Here is a 20,915-nt window from a genome sequence, read left to right on the forward strand (position 1 = left end):
GCTTTCCCCTCTGCATCACCGTCAGGTTAGTGTAGGGTATTCTGAGCAGTAGTGTGCAAAAGCCGTCGAGCCCAGTGCAGCTGTTGTAGGGCCTGCTGGGGCAGTGTGCAATAAAGATAGGCCTCGTGTCGCTGAGTCCGGTGCGGTCGCCATCTTGTGAGGCACCATTCCTGCGCTTGTGTGGCTCCGCTTAGTTTTGCACGGCTGCCCGGTTTGGAGCTGGGTTCGCCGTCTCTCCGTGTACCCCGCCGGGTTGTTGGAGCCTCCCTGTTTGTTGGGAGCGGGAGATGGGAGCTGATCTTCTCTTTACCGTTGGTACACCTGGCGTCCGCCATTTTAAGTGTGGCAGGCTGGTTCCCTGGCCTCAGTTGCCGCGTCGCGGTCAATGCCACAGGGTGAGGACCGGGATCACCCCCCCGGTCCAGTGGGGGGGGAAACGGGGCCGGACCCGCTTCGATCTGCGCCCGTGGCTGGATTCCGTGGCGCAGGATAGTGGGGCAGCGGCCGTCTGTCCCACTCACCGCAGGAGAAGGCCCTGGTCGGGGCAACATGCTTTTCTCCCCCCGGGGGACTGAAGCACGGTAAGCCAGCCTCTCCCCGGGTCCAGCAGTCTCTCAGCCTCGGGTAGCTGCTCTGGCGGTCTGATTTTTAGGCGGTTATACTCGGATTTATAGGTTATATATCGTAGTTTTGCAGGAGCTGCTCAGGCATGCGACCTTCCAGCTCGGCGGTCTGGCCCCGCCCCTTAGCCTTTTTTTTAACATTTCTTTAATAGCAAAGACATACCAATATTGATTAAAATTAAATAAATAAAAGCGCCTGTTTGGCACATACGGTAAAACAATGTGTTATTGTGCTGTACAGTATGCAATATAGAATATCTAAAAACAGAAAACACCCGTTAATAAAACAGGATTCTTATAACAAACTCTAATTTCTAATACAATGTTGCTGTTTCATAATTAAAAAAAAATACAGTGCTAAACTGGTTGGTTGATAAACTGGACTGGAATTAGACAGGAACCGATCTTATAATTTGTTAATGATGTAAAACCATCCAGGTAGTTTTCATTGTTTTCCACTTGATAGATTATAACCTCTGCTTGTGTTTTAATCAGATGGGCGAACTGAGGAAAGTGAAAATATCGACGTCAAGTATATTTTATCTCCGTACATCTTAAAGCTCATCGGCACTCCACTTTTTGTGAAACCTACGTTGCCGTATTACATAGAGGTTGGTGTGGACAAGTATCTAAAATGGTTCGCTATAATAAAGATTTTTCTGTCGTTATCTTTGGGCTGTAGCGATTGGTCAGTGTCAGCTTTAACCCCCATGAATTTACGTTTGGTCACCAGAAACTACAAACTACTTAATTAATGTGGCCATTTCACTTTTATTTTCTTTTTGTTTTCCTTTCCTTATGCTTCATGTATTTGAATGATTAAACTCCTTCCCTTGTCATTTGCCTTTATTTATATTTGGTGTCTTTTGTTCCTTTTGTCGAATCTCAATACCTGGGCGCCGCCATTTTGTTCTTCCCTGCCCGGGATGCTTGTCATTCGCTGGGATGATTTTACCGGTGGATTATGGGTACATTTAATTGCAGAAGTACACAGATGTAATAAATATATTTATTTGAATAATTTCACTCAGGTTCAGTTGAAGGATACCTTGGACAAGCCAGTGGGTAATATCCCTATAATGTTGACTGGCGAAATGATCAAAGATGGTGGTGAATCTGAATGGTTAAATGGCAACGAACCAGAGACGAAGAGAACACTAAGGAATGATGGGACAGTTGTTTTTATTGTAAATATTCCATCAGATGTAATATCGTTAGAATTCCAGGTGAGTTGCTCACTTCTGTAGGTTCACGTAAGCAAAAACAGAATACATTTTTTTTTTTTTGGCATAAAATTTAAAATTCACTGTGAAATCACTTTCAGGGTTATTCACTGAAGTATGATTTAAAACTGAAGTCAAAGTGAATTTCAAATTTAAGGTCAAAATAGCAAAAAGGAAAAACGATACAGCAATGCTTCCAGTTCGACTATTTTGGTCTTAAATTTGAAATTCAGTTTGAATTTACCTTGAATTCTCATTTTCGGGAATAAGCCTGTAAGGTCAGTATAGCCAAACAGGAAAAATTATCTAACTCATGTTTTTTATCCTCACAACTAGTCAGTGTTAAAAAATGGAGGTACGGTACCCCCTATATTCTCAAAATTGTAGTTTCGACACAACTAAAATAAATTTTATGCATTAATGCATATTTGTAATGATGTTGGTTTTTCCTAAGAGTTAATACGAGATGAAACTTACACAGATTAACACTAGTCATTTATTTTCGTGTTGACCATTGTTTGACATTAAGTTACAGACATGTGAAAGACCCACCTTAAGGTATAAAATGCTCATTGTCTAATAATTTATAGTAATAAAATGTTTGTTTGATTCACAGTTGAAGACGGCTGATGATACCCTTCCAGAAGAAAATCAAGCCTCTGCAAGTTACGTTGCGAAATCGTACAAATCTTTAACAAAAAGCTACTTGTACATCGATTGGGCACGACAGAATGAACCTCTTAAAGTGGGACAATACCTCAGTATTCAGGTGGTCCCCTCCAGCCCATATACATCCAAGATAACACATTACAGTTACTTGGTGAGTTATTATCCTCCAAAGGCCCAAGATGCTCTTGAAACCATCGTTATAGGAAGTGGGTTAAAACTACGGACGATGTATTTACTGGATAATATTTTTTGTGCTGTTGGGTGGGAGGTGATGAGAGTGACCAGATCCTCACCAGTCATCTACATTGTATTGTGGGAGACCGAACATTCTGCGCTGATTGGAATGGAGAGACATCAAGTTAAAATGTTGTTATGTTGTACGATGTGGACCATGTTTGTGATTCAATATTTACAATAACTAGTTTTCATTTGTCTTTTGAATTTGTAGATTATGTCAAAAGGGAAGATTTTGAAATCTGAAACTGTGCCCAGATTTTATGACTCTGTCTCTCAAAATCTGAACATTCCAATCACAGAAACCATGATTCCGTCCATCCGAATTCTTGTTTACTACATTGTTACAGGAGACACAACCGCTGAGCTCATAGCTGATTCCATCTGGGTGGATTTAGAGGCAAAATGTGTGAATAATCAGAAGGTAAGAACTTGGGATTTTGTAATGTTATAAAATATTGTACGTTAATACTCAAATAATCTATATGTTTAATTGCAAATGGCTTAGTTAAAGGATTACTCCAAACAAAAAACAATATTTTCATAAATCACTGTTTTTTCTTGAGTAACCTTTTGCGAGGTGGTCCGCCCCCCCTAAAATGTAAATAAATAAATAAAACCTAAAATTTACCTCTATTCCATTACTGAGTCCAAGTGCTGCCATTGGCTGTCTGGCTCCAGACGGCCTTTCCACTCCAGGGGGGAAGAGGGGGGGGGGGGGGGTGTTTGGCTCAAAAGACAAAAGAGTAGTGGTAAAAATCTCTAATATGTTTTAATCTGCCTTGTTTGTACTTTATTTGATAAGTGCCTTTTAATGTGTGAATGCATTTATGTCTACTTTTAGTAAATGAATTCTGTGCACTATTACACTGTCTACACTTTTGCTCTGTTTCATGGCATATATGTGGGCAAGCTGTAAAGAACTTGTGATTTATGGCCTGCGTGATTTGAACCTTGCTAAATAATTTGGCAATACCCTGCGGAATGCCTCCATTCCTGCTTTTCTGGCTCTGACATGTTGGACAAACTGGAAATTAAAAAGTTAGAACTTGACTTCTCACATAGTGCCCTTGACAACGCTACTTCCAGTTTCACCCAATTTAGTATGTACTTGAGTATCGAGAATTGAGTGAATACTTCTCTGAAGTAGACATTTGTGTGTACATTTGTATTCATATCGTTTTTTTTGTTATAGGTGCAAGTGTCCGCAAGAAAAGGTGAATTCAAGCCCAAAGAGGACATGTCTTTAACACTGCAAGCGCAGGCCAATTCATTAGTTGCCTTGTCTGCTGTAGATGTGGCTGTATATGACATTGCAAGAAAATCAAAGAGACCATTGGAAAGAGTTGAGTAAATATATAGCCTGTTCTGTAATTTGTTTGTGTTTTCTTTCTGTGTTTTGTTTTTGTTTTCTTTTGTGTCGACAAAGAACCTTTTTTTTTTTTTTTTAATTCTTTATTTTTGTAGTGCATTGAGTAACAAAGCATGGTTACATAGACATTTCTCAAATGACAGAAACAACAGTACGAAGTATCATAAAATGTCAGAGTTGCTGCACTTTTTATAATTAAGTAGAAATGTTTCAGGTGCATAGTTCTATGTGACAGAGTGACAGAAAAAGACATGTTTAGGTATAGAACTATAGATAAACTTCAGAATATTTAGACCACTGGGCCCAGGGACACAACAATAGAACGAACAGGCCGGCACCGCCACAGCAGCTGGTGCAGGCAGACACACTGACATATTTTAACAGTCATATGGCATAGAAATTCAGTGCACATTTTTTGTTAAAATTCAGAGTATGTGACAGGTGGAGAGATGAACAGGCTTATATAATTTAACTTACTGATAGCTTAATTGTATGCTTGCTTGCTTAATGACATGTTACATGTTAGATTAACCCATGTGAGAGTAGTCAGGTATTAAGTGGCATATAGGCATACAGTAAACCTTCCAAGAGTGAGAGCAAACGGCGCTCAGTGGGGATGTACATTTGAAGATTGTGCGTTATATGATAATATTGACATCTCCGTGTATGGTTATAGCAGGTTGGACTTAGCAAGCTAGGTACATCTCCTGAGTACACAATAGCATAATATACATTAGGTTATGGTTGTCGGCTATACTGTCATACCCCGCTATTCAGGGCCGGATTAACATAGGGGCTGATGGAGCTGCAGCTCCAGGCCCAGGCCCATGGAATAGGCCCATTGATTTAAAAAAAAAAAAATACAATTTACATTTTTTTTTTTTTTTTTTTTTTGCACACACTACTCTTAGGGATTCCACCTGGCTTTTATTTTATTGGCACAACCAGTATTTGAGGCTGCCTGGCTGGTTCCAATATTACAGTGATACTGGTAATACAAATGCTGGTATTTTTCTCAGTATAAACAAGAAATTACTATGCAATACCAGCACTGTCCAGTAGGGGTCGCTGTGTATGGAGAGAGGCAGGGATAGGAAGTTCCAGCATATCCCTCCCTGCCTATCTCTAATCACTGATCCGCAGGGGAGCAGCTACAGAGAGTCCAGACTGCAGCTCCCACCCTGCAGAGACAGCCTACAGCTCAGGGAAGTAAGGGATGGCGGGAAAGGCTGCAAGGAGACATACACTGAGACACTAAGGGACATTGGGAGTCATTATGACACAGAGATAGATGGGGACACAGTCCCCATGTCTTTCAGTGTCCCCATGTCTCCCAGCCAGTGTCCCTGGCGTCTCAGTGACCCCTAGTATCCCAGTGCCCCCAGTCTGCCAGTGTCTCACTGTCCCCATGTCTCCTAGTGCCTCCATGTCTCCCAGTGCCTCAAGTGTCTCAATGTCCCCATGTCTCCAAGCTAGTGTCCCTAGTGTCTGTGGCCCTCGTGTCTCAGTGTCCCCATGTCTCCCAGTGCCCCCATGTCTCAATGTCCCCATGTCCCCCAGCCAGTGTCTCTAGTGTCTGTGTCCCCATGTCTTCAAGTATCCCCTATTTTCCCAGTGTCCCCATGTGTCCCAGCCAGAGTCCCCTAGTCTCCCAGTGTCACTGGTGTCCTAGTGACATGGGGACCCTGGGATACATGGGGCATTGAAACACTGTGATACATAGGATCACTGGGAGACCTGGGGACACGACACTAGGGACACTGGGAGACATGGGGCACTGAGACACTGATACATAGGAACACTGAGATCTGGAGTAATCGACACATGGGGGCACTGGGAGACATAGGGGCACTGGGAGGTATGCATCTATACAGCAGAATCAAACTAAGTAGTTTTTTTGGTGATTTTACAGCATTTTCTCTTATGTCACTCCTTGTGATTTACATCATGTGATGTCACCCATACATATTTAATTATGCAAATTAGCAAGGCCGATATGTTTTTCCAAGAAAGGTGGCAACCCTAACTACTTTTCACATACTCTTACTTAAGTATGGAAACTTAAGAGGGATGCATGGGAACAAAACTTGTGTGGACTGGCTGACAATGAATATAGTTAAAGGGACACTATAGTCACCAGAACAACTACAATTTATTGAATTTGTTCTGTTGAGTAGAATCATTACCGTCAGGCTTTTTGCTGTAAACACTGTCTTTTCAGAGAAAATGCAGTGTTTACATTACAGCCTAGTGATAACTTCACTGGCCACTCCTTAGATGGCTGTTAGAGATCCTTCCTGGGTCATGGCTGCCTAAAATGCATCCAAACATTCAGTATCTCCTCCCTCTGCATGCAGACACTGAACTTTCCTCATAGAGATTCATTGATTCAATTCATCTCTATGAGAAGATGCTGATTGGCCAGGGCTGTGTTTGAATCATGCTGGCTCTGCCCCTGATCTGCCTCTTTGTCAGTCTCAGCCAATCCTTCAGGCCACCACTTCTAATGATGTCAGCAGACTGCTTGTTTTTCTGAGTCTAACAGCATGCAGAGTTACCGCTTCAGGCTTGAATACAGTAAGATTTTGCTATATTAATGGAGGCATGAGGGGCTCAGGGGGGCTAGATGGTGGTGTTAACACTATAGGGTCATGAATTCATGTTTGTGTTCCTGACCCTATAGTGATCCTTTAAGGTAATGCAGACGTTGGTCTCTCTAACACTGTGGCATGTTCCCTTTCACTACATACAGCTTTTCTCTGTCCCAGACTATATACCAGGAGCTTCTACCTGCTAGTAAGAAGGTAAGGAGACAAGTGGACCAGCGAGTGCTAGGGGACAGTCCCTAGAAAGCGTTGAGCGAGCGCATCATTAGATGCATTTATGCCAAGCTCGGGTGCTGTCTGCATAGTATGCCCTTAGTTAGCCAGCTGCATGATTGGCAGGCAGCCTGACATGCATTCATGCCAGGCTGGCCTAATTCTTTGGGCAGACATGTCCTCTTTTTGGGCATGTTCGCCCCTTTTGGCAGGTTACGTGATTTGTGTCAGTGGCACACCCTTTTACTGTGCCCATTGACTTCCTGCTTGACTGGACACTGCTGTTAGGGGTTATGGATTTGCTTGAAAGATGAAAGCATGAATTAGTGAGAGATTAGCCTAGGGCATGTGTTTTCTTATAGCTGCCGTTTTCTTTCTCTCCAGCACCATCTCCATCAGATACATGACGCTTGGGAGTGTTTTACTGTTTTTGGTCGATATGATCCTGTAATTAGGCCCATCATAATTGTCAGCACCAGGCCCACTGGGCTCTTAATCTGGCCCTGCCGCTATTAGATGCAAAGCAACCCTGCCCTAACTATCTCGGGCTTACAAGTCAAATTTGTATTAGTGCTGCAGTTAGGTTTGAATATTTAGGCATTTAGGCATAGGACTAGGTAAGCTAGGGTCTGTAATAGATCCTGCTCTACAGTAGTGAGTGAAAATCAAGAACAAAACATACTAGCTATATAAACCACTGTATCCCTACTAACCCATTCGCTACTGGAGTGGCAGTTTGGGGAAAGCCCTTCAACGTTTAGACTTGTAGAATAAAGTAATGAAAGATAAGAACTCAAGTCCAAGTTAGTGCTTTGCTAGATTATAAATAGCACATTAGCGTAGGATGGCGGTGTAGTCCAACTAGGTAACAGCCCAAAAGTGGATTGGGACCAGACCTGCAGATTAAGTCCAGCTTGAGCCAACGCCAGTGCGTGGGAGCCCGCTGAGGCAGGCATGGGGCGTTGTGAGACAGGTGCAGAGATTGGCTTCCCTCCAGCCCCAAGCCCTGAGGAGAGCTTGCATCTCATTGCCACGGATTTGGTTGCTCACGTTGGAGTCCGGATCTTTCCCATGTTGGGGATAGCTTTAACTCCAGGTGTTTCTTTGCCACTGTGGCGTCGGGGCTTCAGCTGCTGTGCATGATACCGGGAGATTGCCTCCCTATGTGCTCTCTGCCCAGGTGGGCCATTGGATATAGGTACTTTTTGAAGCTTGATAGTTGTGCCCAGAGGGGGCCTGCTCTTTCCCCGCCTCTCTCCGCTCCGCTCACCACTCCAGCCCCGGGCCGGTTCCGCCACAGTATGAGCCTCCAATTTGGCCCAGAAGCGCTTGAAGGCTGCGTCTATGCGCTTAGTATGGGAATCCAGTGTGCTCCCCTTGGTCGTTGCCGACAGCATGGACTCGTGTTGGGCCTGCACAGCCACCATCTTGCGTGTGGTTGCTGCGGTCTGTGCTCGTGCCTTATTATCAGGTTGCTGTTTGTTTGGGTCTGCGTGGTGGGCCAGTGGGGACCGGGATAACCCCCCCCGGTCCAAAGGGGGGGGGGGGACAGCTTCAAGTGGAGGCTGCACCGTCAGTCGGGCAATTCAGCAGGAGGGACCCTTATAACGGGTATCCCCAGGCGCAGCGTCGTCCCGTGAGCAGGAAGGTTGCGGGCTGTGGTCTGCAAGAGTGAGTGGACAGGGAATAGTCCCCATAAATTGAAGCAGGGCCCGGGAGCTCTAGCTGAGCACATCCAGGCAGCATGGCAGTCAAGCTCTGCCCCCCCGACAAAGAACCTTTTAATGAAATGCATATACAAATTCACGTGATGAGGGTTTTCTAAAAAAAAATGTTTATTTAACAACAAGTGTAAAGTACAATGTACAATGCCAAGAAACTGCAGTGGCACTTGCAAACTTTTTTTAGATATATATATATATAAAAAAAAATTAAAACACCCACACACAAAAGACACCCACCAACAATGGGAGCATATTATGCACAATCGCTGTGATCCTGTCCATATGATGGTTGCCCACTCTCTGGGCTTTAACTTCAGGGATGGAAGGAACTATGGGTTGAACTTATCGAGACGCCAAATCCCTTCCGACCCATAAGGTTATTTTGTTTAAACAGCATTTGAATGTGACAAGGGAGACAGTGAGTGGGCATAGAGAGTAAGAAAGATTAAGGGTCCTAATCAAAGGTCTTGGAACAATAGATACTGGACACTTAAGTCAAAAATATACCACCACAGGACAAGTTCTCCACTTGTGTAAGAACATTAAAACCATGGGATTGCCAACATAAATCAGTTGGTGTACCACCCCATTAACGTATTGAATGTTTAAATAAGGTATTTTTTAACAGAAAATTGTGGAGAGTTTATTGACAACACAGCGTCAAATTTCAGACCACAAGATATGTCAAGGAGAAATCTATGAGGTGGATACCTTCTCCAATTTGACTTGTTTTTGCCTAAAATTTGCTATTTCCTTGTCATGTGTTGTTTGATATCAGAAATATGCTGTTGGGCACAAATAGGATCTACCACCTCAAGGCTTGCATATATAAATATATCTACAATAGCTTAGTCCCAAGAGAAATATTATTTTTTTATCTAAACAAGCTGTAGGTAGTTTAGATGTTATAATTTTTGGATTAGATTTAAGTGTGTTTCGGTGACTATTTTGCAACAAAAAGCAATTTTTAGAATCTTTTAACATGCTAGTTTCCCTGAGCAAGTTATTGGAAAAATAGAAAACAGCTTACAACCCCTACTAAGGGGTTTAATTATTCATAATCATTACTATAAGCATTACTTTTCTGCATAAGACAAATTGGAGCATGATTAGTCAAATAGTCAATTGCTGTTTCTTCTTCCTTCTTTTTTTAATGAATCCTTTTTTTTGTCGCTCTGTTTGTTCTCTTTTGTTTTTTTAAATTACAAAATGACTTTTGTTTTCTTTTAACCAGACATGGTTTCTTCCTTGTTTGTACTAATTACCTTGCAGCATTACTCATTGTCATAGTGAAGAACAAAACATTTTTTTAAGTGGTTCATGGTGCAGATTGGTGACCGCGGGAAAATGGCAGAACGTTCAGATTTATTCAACTTTAATAAAAAAAATAAAAATAAAAAAAAAAATTCTATATAGTTATCAATGTTTTATATGTTATTACAATGTAAAAGAGAGCCCCAGCACTCTCAGCCGATTAATATATCCAGGTTGGACATTATAAATAGGGGATATTTAGATGGTCAGAAGGCTCTGCTCAAATAAGCTTACAATTTACAAGGAGCCTAGCTACTGCAATTAGTTGTAGTTGCTGGTGTGCCTCTTTAAATCAACATGGCTCTTGCCATCCATTTTGTATTATGGCTATATCCATTGCATTATTTTCCAAACAATAGGTCTCATAGCTGTGTCTACCGAATTCTAGAATTCTAGAATTTAAGCGTAAGCTGCTCTCTGCCAAAATTTTGAAGCAGTGCAAATATCTTCTGCTTATTTATCCCAGGTCTTAAGGAAGATTGAGGAAAGTGATCTTGGCTGTGGGGCCGGAGCAGGGGAAAACAACGCAGATGTCTTCCGATTGGCTGGCCTTACCTTTCTGACCAACGCCAACATCCGCGCATCCCAGAATTATGGTAATTTAAATCATCACCTCGGTTTAGGGTTTCCAAACACTATGGTTAAAAAATAAAGAAAGAAAGGGATTTGAACCGAGACAAAAACTGCGGACAAAGCGTGAACTACATTTCCCAATATAGTACATAGTTCCATAGTTCCATAGCTGAAAAGAGACTTGAGTCCATCAAGTTCAGCCTTCCTCACGTATGTTTTTGCTGTTGATCCAAAAGAAGGCAAAAAAACCCAGTCTGAAGCACTTCCAATTTTGCAACAAACTAGGATATGCTTTTCCTGTCTTCAGAGCCAGACCGCTTGCTATGCTGGGGCATTGGTTTTACTTTTTAACACTAAATAACTTGAATAGCTAATAACTTGAATGCTTCTGATGGAATTCATAAATAATTAGAACTAGTCAAATTAATCTATTTGAAGGATTTTGTGGAGGGTGGTGGGGGGGTTACGACTGATAGACAAGAAACAAATAAATGAAAAAAAGGAGGACCTGGTATATACTATTATACTATTACCGCAAAGAGATGGATGGGTCTTTTATTAAGTTGCAACAGTGGGATCTGGAATGTTACTACCCTCATAGTCCAATGGGGATTTAGTACATACATTTTAAGTAAATGATTATGAAGGTACAAAATTGTTCAAAATTGCACTGTATGTATGAACCAAAAACAGAACCAAAATGAGTAGATCTGTCGCCTTACTAAATGTTCCCCATAGCGGTGAGATTCATTGCAACCTACTCGATATTATTACAGTGCTGTCATTTTATACAACCCCACTGAGCCAGCTGATCTCATGCCTAGTTCAGAAAGACAAGAGAGGAGTTGAGCTCAGTAGAGGTGAAAGAATAATTGTGTGATATTTGTAACAAAAAGCACCAGGCAGAGCTCTGCAGAGGTAACATTGTCCCAAAAAGTTTTTAAAAAGCGCCAAAGGCACAATTTTAGCATTCCAAAATGATCCTAAAATGTAACCACATTTTTCTCTCCTAGACATGAAGTGCACTGACGTTTTGAGACCCAAACGTTCAATCAGCTTCAACGCTGAAATAAAGAAGAAAAGTAAGTTAAAAATGATATGCAACAATAACCACTTAATATAAATGTGCAATAACCACTTAAAGGAACACTATAGTCACCTAAATTACTTTAGCTAAATAAAGCAGTTGTTGTGTATAGATCATTCCCCTGAAATTTCACTGCTCAATTCACTGTCATTTAGGAGTTAAATCACTTTTGTTTCTGTTTATGAAGCCCTAGCCACACCTCCCCTGGTTATGATTGACAGAGCCTGCATGAAAAAACTGGTTTCTTGTTCAATCAGATGTAATTTACTTTAAAAGTGTTTATTTCATGCCCTGTAAAACTAACTCAATTACATACAGGAGGCTCCTGCAGGGTCTAGCAAGAGCTTAAAAGAGCAGGAGTTAAACAGAATTTACAATGAATGAATTATAAACATTAAATGACTCTTTACAGGAAGTGTTTAGGTAGGCTGTGTGAGTGAGATGCAGGGAGGAGTGACTAGGGCTGCATAAACAAAGGGATTTAATTCCTAAATGGCAGAGAATTGAGCAGTGAGCCTCCGGGTACATGATCTATACACCAAAACAGCTTCATTAAACTAAAGTTGTTTTGGTGACTATAGTGTCCCTTTAAGTTAGTCACAGTTTCCATTGAAACTGTCAACAAATTTCACATGTCAGAAGAACACATTCAATATAGCGAGCATTGCTGGTCTTTATTGGGATTGTATCAACCATTTGTTAAGACTTGCATATTGATAATTACAGGGTTATTTACTTAAGTGAGAATTCAAACTGAATTAAGGCCCATGTGGCTGAACTGAAAGCATGGAGATTTTTTCCAGTTGGGTTATTTTTATCTTGAATTTGAAATCCCTTGGAATTCTCACTTTAGTGAATAGCCTTGTTATTGTTAAGTAATTTATTTTCCCATTATACTAAAAGTCATCAGATCTCGATATTTATTAATTGATTGATCAGGGCCATTGCTAGCTTCCAAAAACACCAGAAGCTTGAGTCGAGGAATGACCCCTACTCTAAGGACACCTCTTCTCCATACAAACCGTGCCAACTTTAAGAGCAGGGTTGTCAATTAATAGAAGAGTTTGAAACAAGGACACGCTTCATGGCCAGGTATTTAGTTCAATCCTGCCTTGCCAGTTGCCACACTATTTCAACAAAGAATAAGGGGTACAGCAAAGCCCCTCTGCCCACTCCCTTCCTGATGGTCAATCCAACCAGGATGAGGAATATAATAGTAATCTTTTTATATCAAACAGTGTTTTTTTCGAGAATCAGCTGCCTGATTCTATATAAATAAAGACCCACTTGTATCATGCTGCCCCTTTCACCACCTAGAGAGAATTGGGGCTACACATCAGGGGCTCCAGCCCTTAAAACCCCCTGCCTCCACTAGCAATGCCTCTGTGATGATAAATATCTTCGTTAACATCTTCGTTGCCAAATATGATACATTTTTAGTTTCTACTTTTCCCAGTTGACAGTTATAAGAATATTCGTTTGAAGACTTGCTGTGGGGATGGCGTGCAGTGTTTTATCGCTGAAAAGGACTGCGCTGAAGGAATCAGTCGAGTTAAGAAGCTGAGACGAAAAGAATGCGTTGATGCATTTTCTCAGTGCTGCGCTTTTGCGAAGACCATTAAAGAAAAGGCAGACGAGCCGATTAAAGAAATGGCACTGGGCAGGATGTGTACGTTTTTCGTCATCATACATAGCCTACATAACCATGATAGTTTACCAGCATTTTTTCTGTGTTGCTTGACTGACGGAGGCTGAGGATTCTCACTCAGTTTTAAACCATTGGAATGGTCTAACGATGAGCAGATGCCATGGGATTCCAGGCACCATAACCATTACAATTAGATGAAGTCTACAATGCCTTTTAAAAAAAAAAATAATAATTGTTATTTATGACCATATCATAGCCCGGAAACATAATATTAAAAATAAACCAAATGACCAAAGACTACAACACCTTTGTTTATATTATATAATAATATATATAAATGGAGGGACATTCCCTTGGATCACAACGACATCTGCATAATTATTACAGAATAAATGTGCAGTGTCCTTATGCAGGTATTGCATAATGCATCTGTCTAAGCAGACAGGTTAACTGAGCTGAAACCAACATATAAAAAATATAAAATATTTAAAAATATTAAATCTCCGTAGAGTTTAGGAATTTTTCTAAATCGGCTAGTTTGGACCTAAATATGGATATGTGATCATGAACTAGCAAACGCAACAAAACCAGAGGCAGAGGCGGCTCTCTAATTAGGCGGTTTAGGCGGCCGCCTAAGGCCTCGCGCTGGCGGGGGCCTCGCGGCCGCCTAAACCGCCTGTTGGCAGAGTGTGTCAGGTCCTCGGTCAGTGACCGAGGACCTGACACCAGGAGGGGGCCCGGCGGCTTGCCCGGTATGCCGCCGGGTGCGAGGCCCCTCCTGGCTGCCCGGCCACCATCGCAGACACTGGTCTGCAGCTCCGCAGTGTGCAGAGCTGCAGACCATGTGACTCGCAAGAATTGAAATCTCGCGAGACTACACGGTCTGCAGCTCTGCGGAGCTGCAGACCGGGAGCAGAGGCCACCGGACCACCAGGGAGCCCACTGGACCACCAGGGAAATCAAGGTAGGCTCACCATAACCCCCCACAACACTCAGCCTCAACCCCTCAGTCACCATCTCCACACCACCTCCCACCACCCTCACCATCATCACCCCTAGCCACCACCACCCCCACCACCCTCAGCATCACCCCCCTCAGTCTCACCCCCAGCCCCCCTCAGCCTCACCCCCACCCCCCTCAGCCTCACCCCCACCCCCCTCAGCCTCACCCCCCACCAGCCTCACCTCCCACCACCCTCAGCCTCACTACCCCTAGCCCCCACCACCCTCAGCCTCACCCACCCTCACCATCACCCCCACCACCCTCAGCCTCACCCCCACCACCCTCAGCCTCACCTCCCACCACCCTCAGCCTCACTACCCCTAGCCCCCACCACCCTCAGCGTCACCCACCCTCACCATCACCCCCCACCACCCTCAGCCTCACCACCCCCCACCACCCTCAGCCTCACCTCCCACCACCCTCAGCATCACTACCCCTAGCCCCCACCACCCTCAGCCTCACCCACCCTCACCATCACCCCCCACCACCCTCAACCTCACCACCCCCACCACCCTCACCATCACCCCCACCACCCTCAGCCTCACCACCCCTAGCCCTCACCATCACCCCCCCACCACCCTCAGCATCACCCCCCACCACCCTCAGCATCACCCCCCACCACCCTCACCCTCATCCCCCACCACCCTCACCCTCATCCCCCACCACCCTCACCATCACCCCCCACCACCCTCAGCCTCACCTCCCACCACCCTCAGCCTCACTACCCCTAGCCTCACCCACCCTCACCATCACCCCCCCCCCACCCTCAGCCTCACCACCCTCAGCCTCACCCCCACCACCTTCAGCATCACCCCCCTCACCATCACCCCCCACCACCCTCAGCCTCACTACCCCTAGCCCCCACCATCCTCAGCCTCACCCCCCCACCCTCACCATCACCCCCCACCACCCTCACCATCACCCCCCACCACCCTCAGCCTCACCACCCCTAGCCCCCACCACCCTCATCCTCACCACCCCACCACCCTCAGCCTCACCACCCTCACCATCACCCCCACCACCCTCAGCCTCACCACCCCTAGCCCCCACCACCCTCACCATCACCCCCCCCCACCACCCTCAGCATCATCCCCCACCACCCTCACCCTCATCCCCCACCACCCTCACCCTCATCCCTCACCATCACCCCCACCACCCTCAGCCTCTCCACCCCCCACCACCCTCAGCCTCACAACCCCTAGCCCCCACCATCCTCAGCCTCACCCCCCACCACCCTCAGCATCACCCCCCACCACCCTCAGCATCACCCCCCCCACCACCCTCACCCCCCCCACCACCCTCACCCTCCCACCACCCTCAGCATAACCCTCCCACCACCCTCAGCATAACCCTCCCACCACCCTCAGCATAACCCTCCCACCACCCTCAGCCTCACCCCACTCTCACTCTCACATTACCCCCTCTCACTCTCACATTATCCCCCCTCTCACTCTCACATTACCCCCCTCACTCTCACATTACCCCCTCTCACTCTCACATTACCCCCTCTCACTCTCACATTACCATCACCCCCCTCTCACTCTCACATTACCATCACCCCCCCTCTCACTCTCACATTACCATCACCCCCCCTCTCACTCTCACATTACCATCACCCCCCCTCTCACTCTCACATTACCATCACCCCCTTTCACTCTCACATTACCATCATCCCCCTCCCTCTCACATTACATCATCCCCCTCCCTCTCACATTACCATCACCCCCTCCCTCACACATTACCATCACCCCCTCCCTCTCACATTACCATCACCCCCCTCCCTCTCACATTACCATCACCCCCCTCCCTCTCACATTACCATCACCCCCCTCCCTCTCACATTACCATCACCCCCTCCCTCTCACATTACCATCACCCCCTCCCTCTCACATTACCATCACCCCCCTCCCTCTCACATTACCATCACCCCCCGCTCCCTCTCACCACCCCCCCTCCCGCTCCCTCTCACCATCACACCCCCCGCTCCCTCTCACCATCACACCCCCCGCTCCCTCTCCCCATCGCACCCCCCGCTCCCTCTCACCATCGCACCCCCTCTCACCATCGCACCCCCTCTCCCTCTCACCATCGCACCCCCTCTCCCTCTCACCATTACCCTCCCCTCTCCCTCTCACCATTACCCTCCCCTCTCCCTCTCACCGTTACCCTCCCCTCTCCCTCTCACCATTACCCTCCCCTCTCCCTCTCACCGTTACCCTCCCCTCTCCCTCTCACCATTACCCTCCCCTCTCCCTCTCACCGTTACCCTCCCCTCTCCCTCTCACCATTACCCTCCCCTCTCCCTCTCACCGTTACCCTCCCCTCTCCCTCTCACCATTACCCTCCCCTCTCCCTCTCACCGTTACCCTCCCCTCTCCCTCTCACCATTACCCTCCCCTCTCCCTCTCACCATTACCCTCCCCTCACCCTCTCACCATTACCCTCCCCTCACCCTCTCACCATTACCCTCCCCTCACCCTCTCACCATTACCCTCCCCTCACCCTCTCACCATTACCCTCCCCTCACCCTCTCACCATCACCCGTCTCTCCCTCTCACCATCACCCCCCCCCTATACACACAACACACTTCAAGCAGCTACCCCATACACATAGGGTCTCAGACAAAAACGCAAACATGCTCACAGAGACATACATTCACACACACAAGGATACTCTATGTCAGGCACGTACACAGGTAGACAGTGCATCAATGTGTATATGTGACACTTTTTTGTTAGTGGGGCCTCATGTTTGCATTTCGCCTAAGGCCTCATAAAGTCTAGAGCCGCCTCTGACCAGAGGTATTCACTGAACTTTGAATTGCAAGGAATTGAAATTTAATTTGTACCATTTTAATACTGTCCAGAGTCTATGTTAATTTTTTAAGGGGATAAGGATTTACTGTTTTGTTTTTCTTAGATATCAGAACAATTTTAGATATCGACGAACCAGAAGTTCGAAGTTACTTTCCTGAAAGCTGGTTGTGGGAGGAACATACAATGACAAGGTACTGTATGTTTCTAAAATAGCAAAGTTTGAGAATTGAACGTCTAAATAATTTAAAGGGCATTTGTCATGAATCCATAACTTTATGCAGAATAAATTTTTTATTCATTTTGCAAAACGGCTAGCAAACCCATATATTAAACCATACCTACCAACAATAGAAGATATGGAACTGGACTTTCATCTCAGTTAATTGTCGGTGCAGAATTCTCAGACACCCACAAGCCCAAAAAGAGTCAGGACGTACCTATAATATATCCACAGGAGGAGTCATTTCCTCCACCTGTGCATAAAAATATGCAACAATGACAAAGAGAAATGAGAAAAGCTACAAATATTTGGGGATATACACATTTCTGCCCACCCCTGAAGTGTTCCAATATATCCAATGTATGTCACCGGCACCCACTTTTTTGCTAAGGCCTCCTGAAAACCTTGACTATCCAATTCATTTTGAAATGATGGATCAGTATTTTAGGAAGAATTCCAAATACAAGAGAGAAGTACAGTAATTGCAAAAAAATAATTCCCCAAATGAATTGTTTAAATTAACTACATAAAAACAAAAACTTCCATAAAGCTAATCAACTAGGCAAAGTTATTTGTAGATGACAACTGAACCATAAACAAAGGAGCACACTGTGATTTTAGTCTATTTGTCTACTTCCAGCCATGTATGTACGTAGCGGGGAATGTGGTGCGACTAAGAGTAAGGAGACTACCCCAATTCTCCCCCCAATAATGACAAACAACGAATATTGGATGAAACAGGCCACAGCATTTATTAAACTTACAACTGTAGGCTCATCCGAACTTTATTCTTTTTCTTTAATTCAAATATAAATAAACATATAATTATATACATATACATACCATAATTAACATAAATTACACTTATTGCCCTACAGCCTCCAACTTAAATAACCGTCCTTGCCAACGAACTTAACCAGGTGCCTATGCACCAAAACTTTACCCACTGGTGTCTCGCCTCCCCCCTCGTCCAAACCAAAAATGCTCTACCACCAGCCGGCTTTTTGCTCGGTGGGCACGTCCTATTCGGTAACTTAAAAGTTTACCTTACAGAGCAGGGGAGGTTGAGACCCACCTTGTCCATCTCCTGACATTCCATCTGGTCCCCAACCCTGTTGGCAAGGACACGCTCCCCGCTAGCTGTGACGGAACAAAAACAGAAAATTAGGGTGGGTGGGAGGGAAGATGTTTGCTGGCCAGAATCCCAAAAGGCACTGAGGTAAGATGATCCCTGCCCCACTACAAACCCATAACCACTCCCCTAAACACATATAGCCAATTACTAGCACCATCCCCACACTCATACATGTGCCCTTGTCCGTTTAGCTGTGCTGACTCCCCAGGGCCTTTTCCAAGACAACATTAGTGCATATCTGTTTAATATACAATTATTTTTTCCTCTCCTCTTAGTGTTGGCTTGAAGACATTTCCAGTAAAGCTTCCAGATTCTTTGACGACTTGGGAAATTCTAGGAATTGGCATGTCTGATAAAGGCAAGTACTGAAACTACTTCCACAGAAGATAGAGACTTTCTTTCTCTTTTTATATCCAGGGAGTGCAGAATTATTAGGCAAATGAGTATTTTGACCACATCATCCTCTTTATGCATGTTGTCTTACTCCAAGCTGTATAGGCTCGAAAGCCTACTACCAATTAAGCATATTAGGTAATGTGCATCTCTGTAATGAGAAGGGGTGTGGTCTAATGACATCAACACCCTATATCAGGTGTGCATAATTATTAGGCAACTTCCTTTCCTTTGGCAAAATGGGTCACAAGAAGGACTTGACAGGCTCAGAAAAGTCAAAAATAGTGAGATATCTTGCAGAGGGATGCAGCACTCTTAAAATTGCAAAGCTTCTGAAGCGTGATCATCGAACAATCAAGTGTTTCATTCAAAATAGTCAACAGGGTCGCAAGAAGCGTGTGGAAAAACCAAGGCGCAAAATAACTGCCCATGAACTGAGAAAAGTCAAGCGTGCAGCTGCCAAGATGCCACTTGCCACCAGTTTGGCCATATTTCAGAGCTGCAACATCACTGGAGTGCCCAAAAGCACAAGGTGTGCAATACTCAGAGACATGGCCAGGGTAAGAAAGACGACCACCACTGAACAAGACACACAAGCTGAAACGTCAAGACTGGGCCAAGAAATATCTCAAGACTGATTTTTCTAAGGTTTTATGGACTGATGAAATGAGAGTGAGTCTTGATGGGCCAGATGGATGGGCCCGTGGCTGGATTGGTAAAGGGCAGAGAGCTCCAGTCCGACTCAGACGCCAGCAAGGTGGAGGTGGAGTACTGGTTTGGGCTGGTATCATCAAAGATGAGCTTGTGGGGCCTTTTCGGGTTGAGGATGGAGTCAAGCTCAACTCCCAGTCCTACTGCCAGTTTCTGGAAGACACCTTCTTCAAGCAGTGGTACAGGAAGAAGTCTGCATCCTTCAAGAAAAACATGATTTTCATGCAGGACAATGCTCCATCACACGCGTCCAAGTACTCCACAGCGTGGCTGGCAAGAAAGGGTATAAAAGAAGAAAATCTAATGACATGGCCTCCTTGTTCACCTGATCTGAACCCCATTGAGAACCTGTGGTCCATCATCAAATGTGAGATTTACAAGGAGGGAAAACAGTACACCTCTCTGAACAGTGTCTGGGAGGCTGTGGTTGCTGCTGCACGCAATGTTGATGGTGAACAGATCAAAACACTGACAGAATCCATGGATGGCAGGCTTTTGAGTGTCCTTACATAGAAAATACAGATACACCTCCTAGTGGATAGGACACACTCTTAGTGGGTAATAGTTGACAACAAAAAAATTACCCTTGGACTAAATGTATAGCAGATAAGGACTCCTCCGGGTCCTCAATAGATATGGGTAACAATGGATCTACGATACAATAATAACAGAAACAAACATAGCGTAATACTGTTAACTCTTAAGGGGGAGTGGAAGTTTGAATAGTAGTTCACACTCACAAACCAAAATTGATTGTACGCATATCGTATAAGGCGATGAGTATCTCAGGGTAGATGGACCATCATCATATACATAGAAAGGAATAAAAAACAGAATAGTGCAGAGTATCTTGGTAAAAGAATACACTTTAATATAAAGGCACACTTACAATGTTGAAGTGGCAAACAGGCATATAGGATCAACCGGTCTCAGGATCACAGGATGAAACACAGGATCAACTTTATCCACTCGAAATAGTAAAAATAAATAAAACAGCCTAATACAAACAATAAAAAAACTCTGAAACACTATCAAAAGCCCTACGCGTTTCGTTCAAATGTCCTTGAACTTCCTCAGGGGCAAAAACGTCCTTCTGTGTGTAGGTATAATCGTCCATGTGGTGCTGATGGCCCTTTTTAAATCCATCTGATTTCGGCACGCCCGTAGTCTCCTCCAATAGTTTGTTCGCTTCCGGATTTTGAGTGTCCTTGCAAAGAAAGGTGGCTATATTGGTCACTGATTTGTTTTTTTTTGTTTTTGAATGTCAGAAATGTATATTTGTGAATGTTGAGATGTTATATTGGTTTCACTGGTAAAAATAAATAATTGAAATGGGTATATATTTGTTTT

General features: G+C 44.5%; 1 protein-coding gene across 1 annotated transcript in view; it reads left to right on the plus strand.

The window, feature by feature from the left end:
- C5 (complement C5) overlaps positions 1-20,915 on the plus strand; it is an 86,192-nt gene that overhangs the window by 13,945 nt on the left and 51,332 nt on the right. The window contains exons 10-19 of the mRNA XM_063432829.1: positions 1,119-1,234; positions 1,655-1,849; positions 2,463-2,666; positions 2,964-3,173; positions 3,945-4,094; positions 10,445-10,574; positions 11,565-11,633; positions 13,095-13,307; positions 17,210-17,297; positions 18,737-18,819. Of these exons, the coding sequence (XP_063288899.1) occupies positions 1,119-1,234; positions 1,655-1,849; positions 2,463-2,666; positions 2,964-3,173; positions 3,945-4,094; positions 10,445-10,574; positions 11,565-11,633; positions 13,095-13,307; positions 17,210-17,297; positions 18,737-18,819 (1,458 nt within the window). The remainder of the gene's footprint in view (positions 1-1,118; positions 1,235-1,654; positions 1,850-2,462; positions 2,667-2,963; positions 3,174-3,944; positions 4,095-10,444; positions 10,575-11,564; positions 11,634-13,094; positions 13,308-17,209; positions 17,298-18,736; positions 18,820-20,915) is intronic.

Source organism: Pelobates fuscus, chromosome 9, assembly GCF_036172605.1.
Source record: "Pelobates fuscus isolate aPelFus1 chromosome 9, aPelFus1.pri, whole genome shotgun sequence".
Taxonomy (NCBI): domain Eukaryota; kingdom Metazoa; phylum Chordata; class Amphibia; order Anura; family Pelobatidae; genus Pelobates; species Pelobates fuscus.